The 19,876-nt window shown below is 40.8% G+C and overlaps 3 protein-coding genes across 7 annotated transcripts; all 3 read right to left on the bottom strand.

Moving 5' to 3' along the window:
- Positions 1-49: 49 nt before the first annotated feature.
- Positions 50-9,455, bottom strand: rbm10 (RNA binding motif protein 10). Of its 3 annotated transcripts, none has more exons than XR_003840904.1 (23): positions 9,339-9,455; positions 8,757-8,803; positions 8,128-8,671; positions 7,877-8,047; positions 7,723-7,792; positions 6,204-6,277; positions 5,279-5,365; positions 5,082-5,142; positions 4,825-4,983; positions 4,571-4,731; positions 4,374-4,471; positions 4,024-4,111; positions 3,675-3,879; positions 3,468-3,577; positions 3,302-3,383; positions 2,862-2,953; positions 2,598-2,783; positions 1,992-2,186; positions 1,773-1,829; positions 1,489-1,683; positions 1,268-1,315; positions 1,046-1,157; positions 50-817 (listed from the first exon to the last, which is right to left on the bottom strand). XR_003840904.1 is itself a non-coding variant. In XM_029505709.1 (23 exons), the coding sequence occupies exons 2-23, from the start codon at positions 8,771-8,773 to the stop codon at positions 727-729; spliced, it is 2,847 nt and encodes a 948-aa protein (XP_029361569.1). In that variant the 5' UTR covers positions 8,774-8,803; positions 9,339-9,455; the 3' UTR covers positions 50-726. The 3 variants fall into 3 exon arrangements, 2 of the variants coding, with proteins under 2 accessions (XP_029361569.1, XP_029361570.1); XM_029505709.1 differs by having other exon boundaries at positions 1,102-1,157; XM_029505710.1 differs by lacking the exon at positions 8,757-8,803 and having other exon boundaries at positions 1,102-1,157; positions 9,339-9,454.
- Positions 9,456-9,789: 334 nt separating this feature from the next.
- On the bottom strand, positions 9,790-13,338 carry LOC115045826 (rho-related GTP-binding protein RhoA-C-like). 2 transcript variants are annotated; one of them, XM_029505745.1, is made up of 5 exons: positions 13,278-13,338; positions 12,564-12,719; positions 11,865-11,985; positions 11,579-11,709; positions 9,790-11,490 (listed from the first exon to the last, which is right to left on the bottom strand). In XM_029505745.1, the coding sequence occupies exons 2-5, from the start codon at positions 12,717-12,719 to the stop codon at positions 11,317-11,319; spliced, it is 582 nt and encodes a 193-aa protein (XP_029361605.1). In that variant the 5' UTR covers positions 13,278-13,338; the 3' UTR covers positions 9,790-11,316. The 2 variants fall into 2 exon arrangements, with proteins under 2 accessions (XP_029361605.1, XP_029361606.1); XM_029505746.1 differs by lacking the exon at positions 13,278-13,338 and having other exon boundaries at positions 11,865-11,952; positions 12,591-12,719.
- An 830-nt stretch (positions 13,339-14,168) lies between these two features.
- Positions 14,169-19,814, bottom strand: usp21 (ubiquitin specific peptidase 21). 2 transcript variants are annotated; one of them, XM_029505726.1, is made up of 11 exons: positions 18,890-19,814; positions 18,368-18,424; positions 18,151-18,268; positions 17,947-18,061; positions 17,570-17,689; positions 17,408-17,472; positions 17,121-17,308; positions 16,027-16,105; positions 15,830-15,937; positions 15,009-15,123; positions 14,169-14,877 (listed from the first exon to the last, which is right to left on the bottom strand). In XM_029505726.1, the coding sequence occupies exons 1-11, from the start codon at positions 19,043-19,045 to the stop codon at positions 14,784-14,786; spliced, it is 1,215 nt and encodes a 404-aa protein (XP_029361586.1). In that variant the 5' UTR covers positions 19,046-19,814; the 3' UTR covers positions 14,169-14,783. The 2 variants fall into 2 exon arrangements, with proteins under 2 accessions (XP_029361586.1, XP_029361587.1); XM_029505727.1 differs by having other exon boundaries at positions 14,842-14,877; positions 14,992-15,123.
- Positions 19,815-19,876: the final 62 nt, after the last annotated feature.

Here is a 19,876-nt window from a genome sequence, read left to right as displayed (position 1 = left end):
GCAGAAACATAGCTGAGGACATTTCAAGGTAAAATGTTGAAATAATAAAGCAGTTTACTGGCTTTCCCATACGAGACATCAATCATCAACAATGATGAAATGTGTTATTCGTAATTATTTTTACACGAGCTTAATGAGTTACCGTCACATTATAGAGCAAATACAGACATAGAAAATTACTCTCTCCAAAAGTATTACATTATGAACTGAAACCAGCAATATGACAAACTGAGACACTTTTCACCCACACACTTGTGTTTATGTGACAGTGCTCCTTCTAAAATGTATACAAAGTTCATGCCCAGATCAGTTATTCACTGAATAGTAAGGCGGATAACATTAAATAATAATAAAAAAAACCTATGGTGCATAGACAGTAATATAAGAAAATGAAATTTGCTGCCATAGAGATCGACACCGATCTTACAATTTGCAACAGCAAATCTTTCCTAATTACATGAAACTTGTTCATCACACACAAGCTCTGAAGCAAGTGACAACTCAAAACTGCATCATACAGGACGAAAGCAAAAAAGGTGCATTCTGTGCAATATCCTGATATCCATTGCTACAGGATTAGATGCTATGTATGCATTACCACAATTGAGGTAATTGTAATGTGAAACAAAAATTAAGAGGTTTTTCTATACAAATATACATGATGTGTTGTGTGCTGGGCTATTTCCACTCTGACTGGGCAGGATGTTGAGGATTCAGAACAAGGACTTAATCCACTTGCATATTGCGCAACAGAAGTCCCTTTTTCACACCTCCTTGTAGCATCCTGGCACCAAGACTAGTGCCTGTGATCCCATCACTGAAGAAAGAGGGACAATAAAACAACACTGAGCGCACAAAAAGGTGTCCAGATAGATAATATGCCCACTTTTGCAAGCAAATGCTTATTCTGGTATGTTTGTTTTTGTACAAACCAGTTAAATTCATAACATGATACACAGCCTCAGGTTTGAGTAGAAAACCCTGACTTAAAGAGTAAAAGAGGAGAAATGTACAGAAGTTGGTACACCTAAAATCAACTGTATACCTGAAACAACTATAGGACAAGACAGGGAGTCTTTTCATTACTTCACTGCTGCTTACATTGGACTAAACTTCCTCTTCTTCGGATCAGGACGTTCAGGCCCGGGCACAAGTCTCTGCAACCAAAACAAAGAGGACAATGAAGTCAATGCTGTCACTATCTTAATTCAATCACCAACAGACACAATCCTGTTGAACGACTGTAAGAGCCAAAGGTTTTACAGACCTCTTTGCCTGCAGCTTCTTGCTGAGTTCTTCTCTGCTCCAAGTTTTGCTGAGGGCAAACGGACACAAAAGTAAAAGTTAAGATATGACTACAAGATGCATGTCATTGCACTGTACCTTTGTCTTTATGGAATACCCTTTAGATAACCTATAGTCCTTAATCACCATTTATGCTGGGAACTTAAAGAGGTTGCATTATCTTTAAGCTGTTTGTGTAACCACCTTATGTAGTTCAGAAAGCTGCTGGTGCCTGATGAGGGCCTCCTTACTAGGGAACTGCCTCCTACAGAGCAGACAGGCCAGTTTGACCCAGTCTGTCATTCTTCCCTCCTTCTCATCTTTTTCACCTCCTTCTTCTTCACTGTCAGTTTCTCCACTGTAGGCTGGGACCAGACCCTGCTGCAGAGGAGGAGAACTCTATAGATGAAATATAAAGGGAGAAAATAGTCAACACAGAGATAATAACTGTATGCATGACAAATAAGTTATAATGAGTATGTTCTTACTTCTGTACTTTGTCGTATCTGGTCCAGAAAAATCTGAGGTCGTTCAGACAGTGCCCCCTGCGAGATAGACAAGCCAAAGACAAAACCAGGTCAGTTAATAAACTCTTTATTACTTGTACTTCAGTAGGGTGTTTGTAGGAGCTCTGGCTTATACTCATTTACTATGACCCATAAAAGTGTTTATATCTATGAATGTGTGTCTTCAAAAGGATCAGCCACCTTTTTCTCAAGGACAGCATAACCTGCATCAGCACTAGCAGACTCTCTGCGGTCATCTTGGCGACCGTGTCCAGGTGCCCTCGTGTAACCAGGTGGTACTGCTGTAGAACCAACAGCAGGGGAGGAGGAGACAGAACGCATGTTTTCCTTCTGTCGATTGAGACTCTTCGCCCACCGCTCCATATCTTTGGCAATCTGTTCACATAAACACAGAGATAAGATATTAGCCACTTATGTTGACTGAAAGATCTATGTAAAATTTCTGTAAATGTCATATGCATAACAACATCTTTACAATATAAAGCAATTAAACTAGGCTGGGATGCAATTAATAACACACTGATGAAGTTCGTTTGTGAGAAAATGTCAGCAGTGTTAAATAGTTGTGGTAATTTGCTCAAAGCTTTGATCTGAAGTCTTATTCTGTAAGGCATTAGTTAGTTTGTCAAATAACAGATATATTGAAAGGCTGTTTGTTTTTATGGCAATCATTTTACAAAGTTGTACAAATGTCCACTCAAAAAAAAAAAGGTAGCTCTGAAATTCATAGGTTGCTTTTTCTGTGCATTTGTCAGTAGTTTAAGTTGTATCAACTACGGAAAGTACCTGTTGAGCAGTTTTATTCTTGGGCTTGTCTTTTTTCTCCTTGCCAGGAGTACCAAACAATGAATCTGAGGCTTTGCTTTCACTCATGGAAGCATCTTCAGCATGTGACTGGCTGGCAGCAGGAATATAGATGCGTTTCTCTCCATCCCAGTACATATACTGTTGAGTGTGAGGGTTGTAGTAGTACTGCAAAGAGGATGAGAATACAAAATTATTTTTAAATTCTTAACAATTTGATTGTGCTATGTTCACCACACTCTCTACCTGGGAATTCGGATCATAGTAGAGTCCTGTCAGTGGGTCATAATAGTACCCAGAGCTTTCATCATACTGGTATGTGGACACATCTGGCACAGCTACACAAAGAAACACAGAAAATGAGAATCAAGGTCAGAAAATGAAACAATAAATCACAAAAATTTGTTGAACTGGATTCTTAATTCCTAATTTTTAACGAAAGCCCATACTTTTCATATCTATTTGTGGATTATGCACAAAAGATATTGCCCCAGCCAAAAAAGAGAAAGCATCTCTGTATGCATTTTTAAAAATTACTTATTTTTGAAAATCATATTTTGAATGCGTGACCTGACAAACCATCTGCCACAAAGGTATATCTATTTACATTGTACCTACAAAATTTTTGATGCTTGGCAGTACTGTTACATATTTGGGTAACACAAAGTAGCAACACAAAGCCTTACGGTATTGCTGGAGCTCATGTTCAGTCCCTGGAGTCGCAGGTTGGCTGGGAGCAGCTGGTTGTGGTTTTCCCACTATCTCAACCTGTGATGATAGAAAGCTCTTTAAAACCAATGGAAATGGTAAAAATAATCTGAGGACCAACACTAGACTATAGTAATGTTGAACCTGAGTGGCTGGAACGGGGGCAGTCGTGGTCATGTGAGCAGTCTGTGGGTGAGTCAGAGGTTGTTGCACGACAGCTGATCCAGATGTTACTGTATCAGAGGAAATGGCAGCTGCATATGGATAAATGAATAAACAATTTAGTCAATTTCAAGTTACAGAAATCATGAGGACATTATGTTCTAGATACTTAGTACATGTGATACAAACCTGTTGCAGCTCCTCCCGTGTAAGCTCCCATCAGGGCTGTTCCTGCACTGGGCAATGGCAGTACTCTGGTATCTGTTTGGGCCTTGAAACTTGTGCTATCTTGCCCAGAGTATTCATGTCCTTCCTGATTGTATGTTACTGCTGCCCCCTGCTGATACACTGCTGCATCTATACTCTGGCCCACACCTGATCCATTCTGAGCAGTCTGAGTGTGGAAAAGATTTTTGAAGATGCGGGAAAAAAGAAAGAACAGAATACAATGAAAACACAATATTTAAAATATTTGAAAGGAAATGTGCATTGCAGCCGAACGTTTTCTACTTTGTAGTGAGTCATTGAGAAAAGTTACCTGTGTGACAGCCCACTGTGCAGCAGCTATAGCTGTACTGGCCACTGTAGCAGCACTCACTCTGCTGCCATCAGTTAGAAACACATCACTGGTAAAGAAAGGGAGAAGCTCTAGTGATTTCATTTTGTCAATGACCTACATTTCAACCAAATTTTTTTGTGATACTAAAACGAAACAGACACTATTTTTCTGCTTGAGGTGTTTGAGGTCACTTTCTCTGATCCACATTATACACATGACAAATTTGATTTATAACATTTCACAATGACTGGTTTTGAAAGTTACAGTAATCACCAATAATGCATAGTGCAGTTTATTTTCTAGCCAATTTGCGGCGTGTGCCTGTTTACCGTTTGGAGCCTTTGGCAAACTCCACCACAATAGCCTTCCCGTCAATAGAGAGAGCTGGCTGGAGAGCTTGCAAGATCTGGAGCAGTTGAGATGCCTCCTAATAAAACATACAAAGACCTATGTATTAAACATTTGTGTAAAATTGCCTGTGTCAATGTTGTTTTACAGCAGAGTTTATTTTAAAATAATTTCTCACCACAATGGTAGAAAGTTGGAGAAAGGCAAACCCCCTGTTGAGATGAGTATGTTTGTCCTTGATTAGACGAATATTAGAAGGGGAGAGTGTGGCAAATGGGGCTAAAGCAGATAAGATGGCTTCAACTGACGTGTGAGGGCCAAGGTTTCTAAGTATCAGAGCTGTTGAAAGAGGGTGGGATATTATATATGAGTTAAAAACTTAATACATAAAAATATCGCCATGGTAGGGAAAATGTTGCAAAATAGACATACTGTCATTGGCAACATCCGCCTGCTGTGCAGCTTGTCCTGGGGTGACAGTAGGACCAGAACAATGGTAGGGTGCTGGCAGGGGCAGTAACCCTTGGGCTCCCTCCTTCTGAAGACCAACAGGTAAATCTCTCTGCAACTGGGGCAATTTCAGCTCCGCCTCTGGACAAACACAACATGCCATTTACATATTACTGGAAAGTGGGAGAGGTTGATTTTTTCTGACTTTTGGCAGAATATTCACAACATGTAAACCTTACCCGATTTGGGTACACTACATTTGAAGCACTTCTCTCTTCTTTTAAAGTTCTGCACTCCACACTGTTGAAATGTTACATGAGCACTTGTTAGAAGATTGTATCTTGAAGTAACAATAAACTTGAAAATGGTAAGTTTACAAATTGTATTTCATGTCATGCAATGCAATGCAAGTGTGCGCACGCACACACACACACACCTTGTTGCAGAGCCAGTCCTCGTTGGCACGTGGTTTCGGGTCGCTGTAGTGCATCGACACCCTCTGCCCCAGAATCAACAGCACTCCCTGAAAGAAAGAAAAAGAAAGGGAACGGGAACAAAGAATGATTATCAGTGATAATTAGGCCACACATGCCAGAGAAAGGCCTCATCTCACAAGAGATGAGAAAGAGTGAAAGGGGCGAGAGCAACAGATAGGGAGAGGGAGGGGGAGAGAGAAAGAGAAAGAGTAGAAGTAAGGCTGAGAGAAAGAGGACACCAGAGAATTGCAACCTTCAGCTTGAGAAAATTGGGACGGACTGAGATGCTGTATGTGTAGTGTGAGGGTGTCCATTTTTAAGGACGCACTGTGTTCTGTTGAGTTGTGTCAACCCTCCCCCCTTAAGGGGAACCTTTTCTCAGTTTTTCGCACATCCCATCCGATTGTCACCACCTTCACCTCACAAATAGAGAATAGCTCCAGCCTACATAGGTAATAATGGTAGATGACCCTGATGTGAAAGATTAAAAAAAAAAACAAGTGAAGTACTATAATTGTTCCAAGTCAAGATGCCATTGACCATGTGAGAAATTTTATTCCTTCTATCAATACTATTCTGTAAACAGTGAGACAGTGAGACCATGTCACTGAAGAAACAGCTGCACTGGACAAATGAGCATGTAGGATAGTCCAGTTATGAAAACTATGTAGTTGGGCCCCAGACAGACAAACGTCAGCATGATGTAACATGAATCTGCCCGTTTGTGGAATTCCATATAAAAAAAATAAATAAAAGCAAAACATACGGGAATGCATCAAGTGCATATGACAGGGCATAGGTACATGCTTATCCTCCTTATCTTACTGTATGCATGTATAAATATATAAATATATATGTATGTGTGTCTGTGTAAGGGAGAGTGACCTGGTTGGTCTCCATCCAGCGGGTGGCCTCCTGTATGAGATTAAACTCGACGAAGGCGAATCCTCGGCTCTGACCTGGACACCGCCCAGCGCCATGGTAACCGAACAACAACAACAACATAACAACAACGCAGTGAGGGGTTAGTGCTTCATGTACAGAGGAGAGAGAGACCCTGTATCAGCACTAATCAAATACATCATTGCTTCCTCTCTCCCTTGGAAATTACACATTTGACAGCTAGTTTGAGAGCCACTGTCAAATTCTCTGCAAGGGTGGGAGGACGCAATGTCAAGTATCTCAACAGGGTCAGGGAAAGAGGGGGAGAGAGAAAGAGACTCCTACCCACTCATTAGTTTAGTCCTAGTTCTTCAGCCTTGACTAATGAGGCACAGACAGACAGACAGACAGACAGACACACACGCACACGCGCGCGCGCACACACACACACACAGAGCTGCTCAGAGTGTCAGAGCACTATCTGAACTATGTAACACTGTAGTGCAGTGATTCATCTTAAATGCTCCACATCCTGTCCGTGCATTACTATCAACTATTTGACTACACAAATTCATTTAAAGTAACACATTTAGTTTCAACACTTTAAACAAAACTGTGTCTGAGTGTTATCACAAAAGGTTATTATATTAACATTTAAAACTGAAAGATTTGTTTGATAAACAGAAATTGATTGAAAACAGTGATATAGAAGTCAGAAAAGCAGAGCAGAGGAGGGAACTGTAAGTGTGCCAAAGTCACACAGGCACACCTTACAGGCAACCAGTGAGTTCAGCAAAGGGTGAGACCAGTGAGAGTATGGCCATTATGAAAAACCTTTGGAAGACGGCAAGCTTTTTATGTGGTATGAATGACAGTCTCGTAGCTGAGAAGTAGCCGCAACACTTCCATCCTGACACTCGCACATTCAAAATTAGCTACCATTACACACAGAATCAAACACATTCTGCTTCTGCTGTTCACATCTCAGTTGACACTGTTAGTTTGTGAGCAATGTCTACTCAGACACACCTCACTTCATAGATGAGCCAGAATCATGAAGGGTCAAGAGAGCAAAAGTGAGAAAGAAAATTAAAGCCATGAAGTGAAGACCTATAACCGACAGCTGTATTCATGCATTCTTTTCTTAAAAGCAAATATAGATAAAACCCTTTGAAGCGCGCATGGAGGTTTTGTTGCCCCGGGTGAAAGGTTACAGACACCAGCAGACGAAAGTATCAAAGCAGATATCTACGCACAAGCCTGTATTGAAATACTCGTATGTGTTTTTTCATGAGCTTTCTACTCTGCTTTCAGAGTATGAAGAAAAACAGAAAGAGCGAAAGAAAATGATAGGGAAACATTATTATAAGAGAGAGGACCGAGCACATAACAGAAAGTCACCTGAAAGAGAAATGATAATGACAGAGCAGGCCTGAGATGAGTGTAACAGAATGAGTAAATAAGCATTCAAATAAAAAAAACTAACAAAAAAAAAATATCACAGCAGTGGGAAAGTTCTCACCTGAAGATTTGTTCCTCATGAGGCGAACCTCTCTAGGCTGAATCCCCTGCTCCTGTAGTTGTGCCCGGATCTATGAAAACAGAGGCAGAGGCATTATGGGGATTTACCCATACGACCCATGAATCACCTGTTTACTATAGAGACAAAGACTTACCTCGTTGGCTGTAGCATTGGGTGGAAGCATGCGAAGCATTATGATGTTACTGGGCCTCTGGTTGTGGTCTACATCTGCACGGTAGTCTTGGTCCCTCTGATCCAACTCATCAAGGGAGAGATCAAGACCAGCATTACTAGAACCATGCTCCTCTGACCCCGTTGGAAAAGCCTGTAGAGTCACAAATTAAGATTAAGTGTTAAGTACACATTTATAAAATCTAAAAAGATCATGAACTCACTGTAGCTTACCCTCCTCTTCAATGCCCCGCGACAAAATCTGTCCTCCTCTCTTGGTCTTGCTATGCTGAAATCCATCTGTTCAGAAAGGATGTTACCATGACCCCAGTTGGCCTCCCTACTCCCTGAGAGGGGGGCACTAATCTCAGGGAAGGCTCTCGTACTTTTCCCTCGACCCCTTTCCTGTGGACCAGTCCGTAACTGCTCAAATTCCCGCCTGGATCCTTCCTCCTCTCTCTGGATTATGGGAAGGGTTAGATCAGGTTGTGACTGAGTGCAAGGGGGCCACAGGAGGCCTTTCCCTTCATGTGCCATGTCCCCTCGTCCATCTCCTCTCTGGTTAAGCCCCATGCGATCTTGTAGACGACTTGGTGAAAAGTCAGGGGCAGCCAGTGATTTCTCATCACAGCCAAATGGTCTGTCCTCCTCGGTGATGGCATCGTATCCTGTCCCTGCCTCCTCATCCTCTTGGCCATAACCTCGGTAGTCCATGTCCCGAAAGTTGTGATCGTTGTGGTTGTTGCCATAGCGACCTATGCGGTCACCTCTTCCACCCCTGCAGAGCATGAAAAACAAAATGAACATGTGTGTGACATGTGTGCACTATGGACGGAAGAGTTAACCGAAAATGGTTAACTCACCTGCGCTCATACTCCATCCCGATGCACTGACTCTGCTGCTTCTCTATCTGGTTTAGAAGACAAGTTTTAATCCCGGTCAACTGAGCAGACTGATTTACACACACTTTATCTTTAATAGAAATTAAAGTAAAACTCACAAGCAGCTAATTTAATGAGGTAAAAAAATATCCCGGATGCAGGAGGGTGCAAACTGTGCACTCAGCAGATAGCGCTGACCTGCACCTCCTCCGCCAGTTTATTAGCTGCATCGCTACAGGAAAGCACAGACTTGTCTAACTTCAAAATCCGATCTGTAATTGCTGGTTTACGTCTGACTCACCGAAACCGACAAGTAAGAAAGAACCTGAACATGACTCGGTGTTGGATATGATGTTGGATACGAAGTGAGTGCACGCTGTGTACAGGCTCAAACTTGGGAGAGTAATCAACAATGACGTGTGGCGGTTATCTCTCATAGCGGACATGCTAACTGTATTAGCCCGACGTCGGCTAGCTCGTCCGGACAGAAACGCAGCGAGGCGGCTGCCGGCCCTTTGAAAATTCACCAACTCCAGCTGTGTGTGAAGCAGGAAAAACACTTACCAGCTACACATGTAACCAACTGAAGTTCTTTAAATGTCACGATAAAGCCCAAACGACAAGCGTGTTTTATTTCTCTAGGAACCAAGTGTAAAATGGCCACATCAAGACAACATATATTGTGGGCGGGGCTAATACCTGATTCTACTCTGATTGGTGCTCGCACACCGAATGCATTAACGCGGACGTTGATTGGCCGAGACAAACAGGCCCAGCCTTAATGTGTGTCCCATGACAGATTAACCAGGACGTTCAGGGCATCATTTGTTCTTCACATCACATATGAGATATTTAAAGTGGTTGTTTAGGCAAGACATGACTGTTTTATATTCTCGGGGTAAAAAGTTATGGAATGCTAAAAATATAGAGAGAAATATGTGTTTGTGATTTTTAAATATGGGGTTGATTCAAGGCACATATACACAAAACAACAGAAAACCCCTAATACCAACTTTATTTGAAAAAAAAAAAAAAAAAAAAATCCAGAAATCCCAATATGTCACAGTACAAAACGAGAAAAAAAAACAATGCTCCTAGCAGCCCACCCGCTAAACTTTCCAACCTTGCACCCCAAGCTCGACCTTCAATTACTTAAATGAAATAATACTACGGTTACATTTTATCACTTAAATGACATAAACTGATCATAACAGCAGGATTAAGTATGATTAAAAAATACTAAGAAAATTAGAGACATCAACAATAAAAAGTTATAGTACAATGATGACAATATCATAAAAGGGGCACTGGGGAGGGTTGAGTAAAAGACAAAATACACATCATTAACATGTCCTTACAAGGCCTTGTAAGACATACAGTACATAATGGACATGATAGTATTGAGATAAGCCTACCATCTATATGAAAGAGTATTTCAACTTATCAACTACACCACTTGTGATTTGGCCCACTGATTAACACAATCAAATGAATTCCTGGTATACACAAAAAAGGCCCTACAAACTAATAATTTGTTTAACCTGATTGTGCCTCTAGTTATAGTACAATGTCTTCCAGTAAAGAGAAGGTTTCTACATTGCTCTGAGTAGCTGTTAATTCCATTACCCATCTGAGCCGTAAAATGTGGTCGTCATGGGTAACTTTGGCATGGAAACAAGGGGTTAGGCCATTGACACAGAGGGCTTTTCCCATGCATACAGTACATAGACACATTATGTTAATACACACTCACACAAATAGGAACACATTCTCTGCATGCAGACCTGCACTGGAAAAAAACAAACCTCCGTTCAGTTGCATACAACACGCACACACAATCTGGAGTCAGGGTAAATTATTCAGTATGGGAAAATCTCTCATACAATCTAGTTTAGGCAGACCCCTGCATAGCCTGAGTCAGATTAAGGGCCTGAAGAAGCCAAGCCAATGACAGGGGGAAAAAAGCATTCACAAATGTGAAGTGTGGACACTACAAATCACAAAAAGAACAAACAAAAAACAAAACACCCCATGAATTATGAATCCCTACCTCTCAACTTACTCTTCTTGACCACTGCTCTCAAGGCACTACAAGTAGGCGATACTGTGTAAAATCCACTTAGACATGGTCTTAATTGAAAACTATTTTATATTACTGTCTTTTTTCTCTCTCATGTCCCCATTGTCTTTGGCCTGGTAAGGACCTTTTTCTCTTCATTCCCATCATGACAGATTTTAACCTGTTCACATCTACTCAACTTCAAATCACCGCCCATCACCTGCCTTCTAGATCTGAAATTATTTTGATAGATGCAAGCAAAATGGCACATAACCTAGTGTGTAGACAAACAACCAATGTGTGGAAGCCTATCAAATCACTTCAGATCTACTTTAACATGCTGAGGATGATTTGGTGATCAGAAGTTGAGTATCCACATAATTTTTCTGGGCCCTCCCCAATATTTTCCCCTATGTCAAATCTCAAAAGAAACTGCCCTCTAAATCTGTGCTTAAGGACAGCTCCCTACTCTTCCTGCAGAGCCTATAACAGAAGGCAGGTGGACTTCTTGCCACGTTTCTTAGCCTGCAGTGCTGCCCTGGTTGCCATCTCAAAGACTTCCCTCACACCATCTTTGGTTTTGGCAGAACATTCCTGGTAGCCATAGGCACTGATGCGGTTTGCCATCTCTTTGCCATCTTCATATTTAACTGGTTCCTGAAGACATGTGTTAGAGAGGGGGTTTTAATTTTGACATTTATGCCAACAGATTTGCACATTCCTGTGTGTTTTGTACAGAACTGACCTGCTTCATTTTGGCAAGCTCTCTTCTGGTGTGCTCATCATTACGCAGATCTTTTTTATTTCCCACCAGGATGATGGGAACATTTGGACAGAAGTGTTTCACTTCAGGAGTCCACTTTTCTGGAATATTCTCTAGGGTAGATTGAAGGAAATGATACATTAATACATATATGTACACACACACACACACACACACACACACACACACACACACACAATCATATACATACACACATATTAAAATCATAAGCATTCAATATCAAGGGATGCAAGTGTTAGAACAGTACCTAAACTGTCAGGGCTGTCTACAGAGAAGCACATGAGAATAACATCAGTGTCGGGATAGGAGAGAGGCCTCAGTCTGTCATAGTCTTCCTGGCCTGCAGTATCCCAAAGGGCTAGTTCTACCTGTGAATACAGAGGCAGAGTTATTTGAATCGAGTTAAACAGATAAATAAAGTTTAAAGATTTTTAACAACAGATAAAAGGAAGATGAATCAATCATGAAAATAATGACTGGAAGCAGTCCTAATGTTATCTTAGACAATGATGAATATTTTTCACAGTTTTTTGGCATTTTAAAAGCCCAAAGAGACACAGAGATAAAAGAATAGGCAGCGCTGTCCTGAATCGAAAACATCAGCAGCCCAAATTATTCAGCATATTAGGGTCAACTATATTCAAACATTCACAAATTTTTATAAAAAGTTGTTATAACAATGACCTTATTATTCTAATTGTGATTAGGTCAATTGTAATTTTATTAAATGAATTGATGAGCCATAAAAATATCAGAAAATAGCAGAAACACTAGTTCTAATTTCTCAAGCTCAAAGACCTTGTTTGATTTGAGTTAAGAAAAAAAAAAGGATATACAATTGTTTTACTTATTTGCCAATGAAATTAAGTAAAACTTTGAATCTCATTTTTGCAGGGATTTCACATTAATTCTTCAAGGAATGGTTTTCAGCCGGACAGAGTCTCACCTGTTTCCCATCCACCTCAATGTCTGCCACATAGTTCTCAAACACAGTGGGGACGTAGACCTCAGGGAACTGGTCCTTACTGAAGACGATGAGCAGACAGGTCTTTCCACAAGCACCATCCCCAACTATCACCAGTTTCTTCCTGATGGCTGCCATCTATGAAGAAAAGTTCAACTTGGATTATCAAGCAAAAAGTCACCGCTTTCCACTATTGATACATGTTACCCACATTTAACCAACACAAACAGGGCGAGTTAGGCGTTCAATGCCCTGTGTTGCATACGGTGCAAATGCAATACTTCGGTATACGTTTCATCAACAGTTCCTCCTGTTAAGCAGAAGTTACAAACAGCGTTGCTGACGCTAACAGACCAGTCTCCTTTAAGCCTTCATTTTCATTCACATCTCGTGATGTTCGACATAAATTTGTCAGGCAGACAGTGAGGCTGCCTCGGCGGCAAAGGGTGTAAAGAGAGCATTTCCGTGCTGTGATCTTATTCCTGCTGTAAGGCTGTGCAGTGTTGTCCGGGCCTGTCAAACCAGCTAACCGCAGCTAGCCGCGGAGCTAACGGTATTTCCCGTGTTTTGGACAACTGTCACTCCAGGTTTTCCCACAGAAATCACACCTAAATAATTAACCGCATTACTGTGGTATCCCCGTGTTTGAAACGAGATTAGGTTAAGAGTTTAAAAGTTTCTGCCGAATAAGATTACCGCTTGATGTTTCTGTGTCCGCCTTTCTGCTCTTCCTGACCGACCAGAAAGCTCCGCCCACCGCTCCTGCGCATGCGCGTAATAACGTCACTTATTAGCAAGCTGCGGCATCTTCACCAAAAGATGCGACGACACATTTTTCAGACACCTTCACTGGCACATTGAACATCGGAAAAATGAACTTTAACACTGCTGACCTATCTATTTCATTCAAATATCGATAACACCGAAACAGCCAGCAATGCAGTGTACATTTGGTATAAATTTAAGCACATGCAGTGAAGAAGTCTGCTGCTCTTGAGTACAGTTTTTGAGTTTATGTTGGGCCACCAAAGAGTCAAATTTCAGTTATGAAATATGGTAAAATGATTCTGGGTTGTCTTTGGGTTGTCTGATTAGCAGATCCACCTCTCAAAGGAGACATTTCTCCTCCAGCTTGAACTTTTTGTGAAAGAATAACACAAAAAGCAATGATATGAGAAAATTCTTCCCAGAACATCAGATTTAAATATTAGAACAACTAACCAGCTCTAGGCTGGGACATTCTAGATTAAAGCAGTTGTGTGAAGTTAGCTCTGCAGCCCACTGTTGATAATAATAATAATAAAAAAAAATTGGTGACATGGGCTGCCTGACTTTTACTTTCAATACTAAAAGCTAACTATTAACACTTATAACACTGAGTACAGAGTGACTTTGACATCAGTCTATTGCTGCACTTAATTAATTCAAATATATGAGTCCCTCTTCCACAACCAAATAAAACAACAGTAACAACTGTAATTAAAACAATGACTCTTAACTTAATTAAAATATTAACTGCAATCATCTGATTTTTCAGTTTTTTATTGACTGTTTAATCAGTAATTTAATATATTCAGTTGTGTAATTCTTCAATATTTACAAAATAGTGTTTTTGCAGAAGACACAACTATAAAAAATGTAAATACACATACATATAATACATATGTACATGGAAATTATAACATAGTGAGAGAAAATGTTTCCCATTTTGATATTTTTTATAATAAATAAAAAGACAAGCTACTTATATATTAATGTATATTTTCAGAAAAATGTACTTTGAAATGCAGTCTGAGAATTTGACTCATGAAATGGTGCCTAGTATCTATTCCACTCCAGATTTATGTTTCTTTATTCAGGTTTACGTTAACAAGCATGAGTCATGATTATCTTACATTAATCATGTTGATGTGCACAGCTCACTCACTCCTGCCTGAGAACTAGGGCACAGAGACTCTTAAGGCTTCAGTCCATCTGAGCTGTTTAGCCTGCTCACTGACACTCTTTAAGAGTATCTTTCTCATTAAAATGTGGTGGAGGGATCACCTCTTAACACCCCTCTTAACAACAAGTGGGCATGACTTCTTTCTAGCAGAGAAGTTCATAGATGCTGGAGTCCCAGCATTGCTGGTTCTATTTGTTTCTATGGACACTGGAGGTAAAGTTGCTCTGATTGGCTGCCTGGTTCAGCCAGTCTGAGGCCTATTTCCTGACGGTGGCAGCGCTGTTGCTGCGCTGGTAGAACAGGACATAAGCCTGATTGGTCTGAAGCTGGTTCTCAGAGACTGGAGTCACACTATAAACAAATAGATGGAAAGAAATCATGAGAAATATATCTAATTTTATATATACGAAATAGGCTGTCTGTGACATGTCACAGACAATAATTTTGTATATTGAACAAAATTACCTGAGTGCACATCTCACCTGGAATCATTGTAGAAGCACCAACCATCGTCATCTGAACAACATGCGGTGTAGTGGCCCATGTTCACTGTCCCAGCATGGTTACATATTGCATATAAATCATACAGAACTGGGCCTGTGGGGATGGATATATATATATATATACACATGATCACTTATTTATTCTGAGACACTTTTCAATCACCTCAAGAACTAAAAGTACATCATAAAAGCAAGTGACAGGTTTTATTTTATACTAAATGTTTGATTTGTTCATGCTTAATTAGTGAATTTATTTGTAATTGATTGATTTGATATTAGCCCTGTGATGGACTGGTGACCTGCCGAGGGTGCACCCGTCCTCAACCAATGCCCTGCTACCCGGAAATGGATAAGCAGTAGAAGATATATGAATGAATGAATGAATGACTTGATATCACTAAAACGTTTTCTGGTGATAGCTCCACACAAAGCATAAGGATCTGTCTTTATATCTATATATTCAATTGCTTCATGAGTGATTTAAGCCATAATGTTTCCATGGCTTAGGCACAATTTTGGGATTTTTATTTATTTATTTGCAAATTATTCACATTTATTTTCTGCATGTATTTTTTCTCCAAACTTTCAGCTATCAAAATAAATTACCATAAAATACCTTTCAAAAATCTCGTTGTTGTTATTGTGTGTTCTGGTTGCTTTTTGTCATTAATAATTGCTTCCATCTCAAAAAGGAATTCATCAGCACATAGTAACTCCATCGTCAGTGGATGGATGGAGGAATAAATTAAAACAATTAAACATTTAAGTGGACACATTCAGATTGAAAGCTTAGTAGTTACCGCAGTCAGCAGGTCCGTAGTGTCCAAGGTCCAGGTTGGTGAGAGGGAAGGACACATATACTGTGCTTTTACTGATCGACCACCGTGCTGTTGTGAAACGATTCAGATCTGATCGAGACTGTTAAGCCCCATCATTAACTGCTGCATATAAACTTCACCTGTTTGCAATGTTAATACTGTCAAGGAGTCAAGGATACGGATCACAATGACCTGCGGAAACCTCTGGATGGACAACCGCTTGGTGCACTCTGTACGCCTGTTACACCTCTCGCACATCTGTAACACAGAACCAGATACTGTTATCATGTTACTTTTTATCACCTTCTTATGTAAATGACGTGGTCCCGGATGAACATGTCATTTTCAGCTAAAAGGAAAACTGTTTTGGTTTCATGTGAAAGATTTCAGTCTCTGCTGCTCTGTGTGCGCGTTGAATGAAATATGAGGGTGGAGATGGAGAAGGTGCTGCCATACGTACATCTATGCAACGACCAGAATTAGGCAACAGTTGAGTCAAACTGTGATGACAGCCGTGGGCTGGTTTATTTAATTGACCACAAACATTCAAGGCATCCAAGATAAACATTGTCATTTCCTTTTTGATCAAACCACACTTGGGCAGCCCTGCTGAAACTGAAACTGCTGAAACAACTGGGTTTTAAATGCCAAATAAAAATAGACAATGACTTTTTTGAATAGTGGTTGTTGCTCATTATAAAGAGTGAAAGAATATTCAATAATGTAAAGAATTACTTTTTAATTGGATGCAATATTTTGGATTGCAAGATTTGAAATGATAATGATAACAAATTCAGTTAGTGTAGAATGTACATCTTTAGTGTCCCTGATTGCAAAATAATTATTTGTCTTCAATTTACCATCACATCGTCATAACATTATCCTATAGGTGTGCCAAACTGTAAGCTTTACATCACAGACAAAATTATTGACTTAAAATGCACTACAGTTTTACATAATATTGCTAATTTTCCATGATGTCATTTCACAAACAAATAAAGAAACATTAAAGAAAAAGTAGCCCTCAACGTATCTGTTTAGATATTGCAGGAGAGAAATGAGAGCAGAGTCACTAGCTGATGTTATTTATAATTTATGTTTATTCCACTTTCTAAACCGGCTAAACATACTAATTTCAATAAATAAGCTGCAGGTTACAAATGTATGGAAAAAAAGAAAACAGTCCATCCCTTCCTCACACTGTCAGTATCACTCACCACATAGACACAATGATGCATCGTTATCTATGTTATTATGTTCTGTGTTAACATACCGGTGAATTCTCCTTGTCCAGTTTCTCCTCCTGAGAGAAGAGGTCCAGGCACTCCCTCAGTGAGACCTCCCCTGCAGAGCTCCTCTTAGGGATGGGCAGTGACAGGTCGCAGAAAACATCGAATGTGTTGGAGTAGTGGGAACACACTGAGCAATGCAGAGAGCTTCGCAGCTGGCCAGAGAACAGGTCTGTCACAAGATGAAGTGGGTGACAGTCACAAGAAACATCAGTGGTCGCCTACACTTAATTCATCTTGCAGATGATGCTAACTGTATTTTTCTCCTCACCTACAATTCTGCTATCATCTCGCTCTAAGTGCTTCTTCCACATGGCGACTGCCTCTTCAGAAAGTCTACGGGAGGATCAGAAATAAGGGGAACAGCGAAAGAAGATGTTGTGACATGAAGGACATTAAAGGTTTCATTTCGAAAACTTATGAACACAGATACCTTATTCTTGCATATTTGTGATCGGGCTCCTTCTCTGTCCGTCGAATGTAGGGCCTGCGGTTTATTTCTGTGTGCAGATTGTCCAACAGGAACCTAAGAAACTCCTGAGCATCCTGTTGACTGAGTTAGACACAGATTTTCTTAATGTCACTGTTATAGGCAACTATTTCTGTACAAGTCTCAGCAATAAAACAGAAAGCAGCAGCAGTAGCCCTAAGACAAAGCGAGAAGTTAAATGAAATCTTTTTCTTGCCGTTGAAGCACTATTTCTTATATAGACCTGGACTGCATATTGCATTGTATACATTGCATATTACTCGCAGTAATGTTGCCTGAACAAAAGTATCAGAGAGGATGAAAGCAAATCATATTCTCACCTGTAACCACTGAAATAAGGCACCGCATCTTTAAAACTATTGTAAAACTGTTTCGGATTCACGACTGTATTGCCTTCATTTACGTCCCAAAGGCCAGACAGCACCTTAGAGAAAGCTGGTACAAGAAGACGAGGCACAGTGAGGAAACAACTGCTAAATAACATGATCCGCATGAAGAGGCTTTGAAAGGAGAGACGAACCCACCTTCCATGAGCTTAGCGTCCTCTTTTGAAAACTTCTCCTGCCTGTAGGACTTGAGGAGGCAGTAGTCCCTTAGACCACGTGTGTGAGATAAACACTGCACTACTGCATTGAGGAAACACTAAGTCAGAAAAAAGTGAAGGGACAGGTAAGCACGTTGATGTCAAAACTTGAAGATATTGCAACGCTTCAGACTGTTCCATCCTGCAGCAATACTTACTGTGTTTCCTATGTTTCTGAGACCAACCCTTCCACTTCCTATGGTGAGCTGCTCTTTCTGTAAAACAAAATGAGAGGAAGCTACGGAGCAGAACTATGCACCAGAACTACAGCCTTGTATATAAATGTATGTTAGTTTGTCTTAAAATAAAGAGTATGCGCATGTAGTGTGTGTGTCCTACCATTTGACCCATGGCTGTGTCTGTACACTCTATTCCTGTCTGTGTGGTGTAACCTCCTCATGTTGGTGTAACATTAGTGGGACAGATTTAGACTTCTTATCTCGTTAAGACAACAAGGGAGGCTGAAAGGAGGTCAGCCTCAAGCAGTCATCCTATTAGTAACCAAGGAGTGCTGACAGGTGCTCAAACACGTGTGTTGACATGTACTACTCATTAAATCCTTTATACGACTTCTATGTTTATCTTGGAGATATGAGTGCCCCGTCAAGTACACATTGCGAACACACTCTCAAGACAACCAGGCTCAAAAGGCTGAAAAGTTCATGTTGCGCTGCGCACACCTCATTGTCAGCAACCAGCAGCAGGCCCATCAGTGAGGTGTAGAGGACAGACTGGGAGATGTCAGCCGTCTCTCTCTGGAGGCCGTTCTGAGAAACCAGGGTCCGACACAGGGCCTCGCAAGACCCCTCCACGTTTACGCCGCTGGCTCCAGGCATTCCTATTTTACCTTTAAAACTCACAAGTCTCTCCCAAAGAAAAGGGGTCTGCACCTCAGTCTGGGTGAGATGCACCACCGTTTTTCACATGCAGGATCAGAGGTGAGCAGGATGTAGCTGTTGCATGTAAACTATCTGACAGAGTGTTATCCTCTCTTTCCAGGAGGCTCACGAGAGACGTCATTCACAACTGAGGGCAGAAGAACAGGATTAATTTGTGAATGAGAATTCCCCTTTGGGTAAATCCTTGTCTTGAGTAGGTACAGTTGATCTACTCTGGCTAACAATTCTGTAACTATGCCATTCAGACGACCTCAAGAAGGCCAAAATCTGACAACATGACCTCAGTGACACCGGATATCAACATATCTTGAAAGCACATACCGAACACATACCGAACAAACCGAAGGAGTTTTCATCGAGTGCTCTAACGCTCGCTCTAATTACATATGAACTGGACAACAGAAGATCCTGATCTCACCAATAAGGTGTTTTGCACCTGCCAAAGCTACTCCCTCCGCTGCTGGTTAGTACTGATAGAGTCAAATCCTAAAAGTAAAGAAAGCTTGCATATAATCCAGAATAAATGCTGGAGAATTAGCAAATAAACAGAGTGGTCTGGACTCACCTGATCACTTAGTCACTCTGTCTTTGGACAAACAGTTCCAACCTAACTGTTCCCATCACCTGCTGAGCTGTTAAAAATGCATAGGGGACGTCTACAGTTTCACTGTGTGTCTGTAGGCTGGAACTGAAAGTCTACCTGTCTCCTCTGCCCTGTCACTGGTGTCAGAAGGAGACAAAAGAGGGAGAGAGGGAGGGAGGATAATC

Source organism: Echeneis naucrates, chromosome 7, assembly GCF_900963305.1.
Source record: "Echeneis naucrates chromosome 7, fEcheNa1.1, whole genome shotgun sequence".
Classification (NCBI taxonomy): Eukaryota; Metazoa; Chordata; class Actinopteri; order Carangiformes; family Echeneidae; genus Echeneis; species Echeneis naucrates.
The sequence above is the reverse complement of the archived record's forward strand: the minus strand, read 5'-3'. Positions and strand labels throughout refer to the sequence as shown.

Coding starts and splice junctions, on each gene's coding strand:
- rbm10 (XM_029505709.1), bottom strand. Junction 2,954..3,301: donor ACATGAGCTCCAGCAATACC/GTAAGGCTTTGT, acceptor TTCTTTGTGTAG/CTGTGCCAGATGTGTCCACA. Junction 1,158..1,267: donor AAGAAGCTGCAGGCAAAGAG/GTCTGTAAAACC, acceptor TTTTGGTTGCAG/AGACTTGTGCCCGGGCCTGA.
- LOC115045826 (XM_029505745.1), bottom strand. CDS start 12,719: ATGGCAGCCATCAGGAAGAAACTGGTGATAGTTGGGGATGGTGCTTGT. Junction 11,710..11,864: donor AGACAGCCCTGACAGTTTAG/GTACTGTTCTAA, acceptor AATCTACCCTAG/AGAATATTCCAGAAAAGTGG. Junction 11,491..11,578: donor AGCTTGCCAAAATGAAGCAG/GTCAGTTCTGTA, acceptor ACATGTCTTCAG/GAACCAGTTAAATATGAAGA.
- usp21 (XM_029505726.1), bottom strand. CDS start 19,045: ATGCCTGGAGCCAGCGGCGTAAACGTGGAGGGGTCTTGCGAGGCCCTG. Junction 17,690..17,946: donor CCTTATTTCAGTGGTTACAG/GTGAGAATATGA, acceptor TGTCTAACTCAG/TCAACAGGATGCTCAGGAGT. Junction 14,878..15,008: donor TGCTTCTACAATGATTCCAG/GTGAGATGTGCA, acceptor ATTTGTTTATAG/TGTGACTCCAGTCTCTGAGA.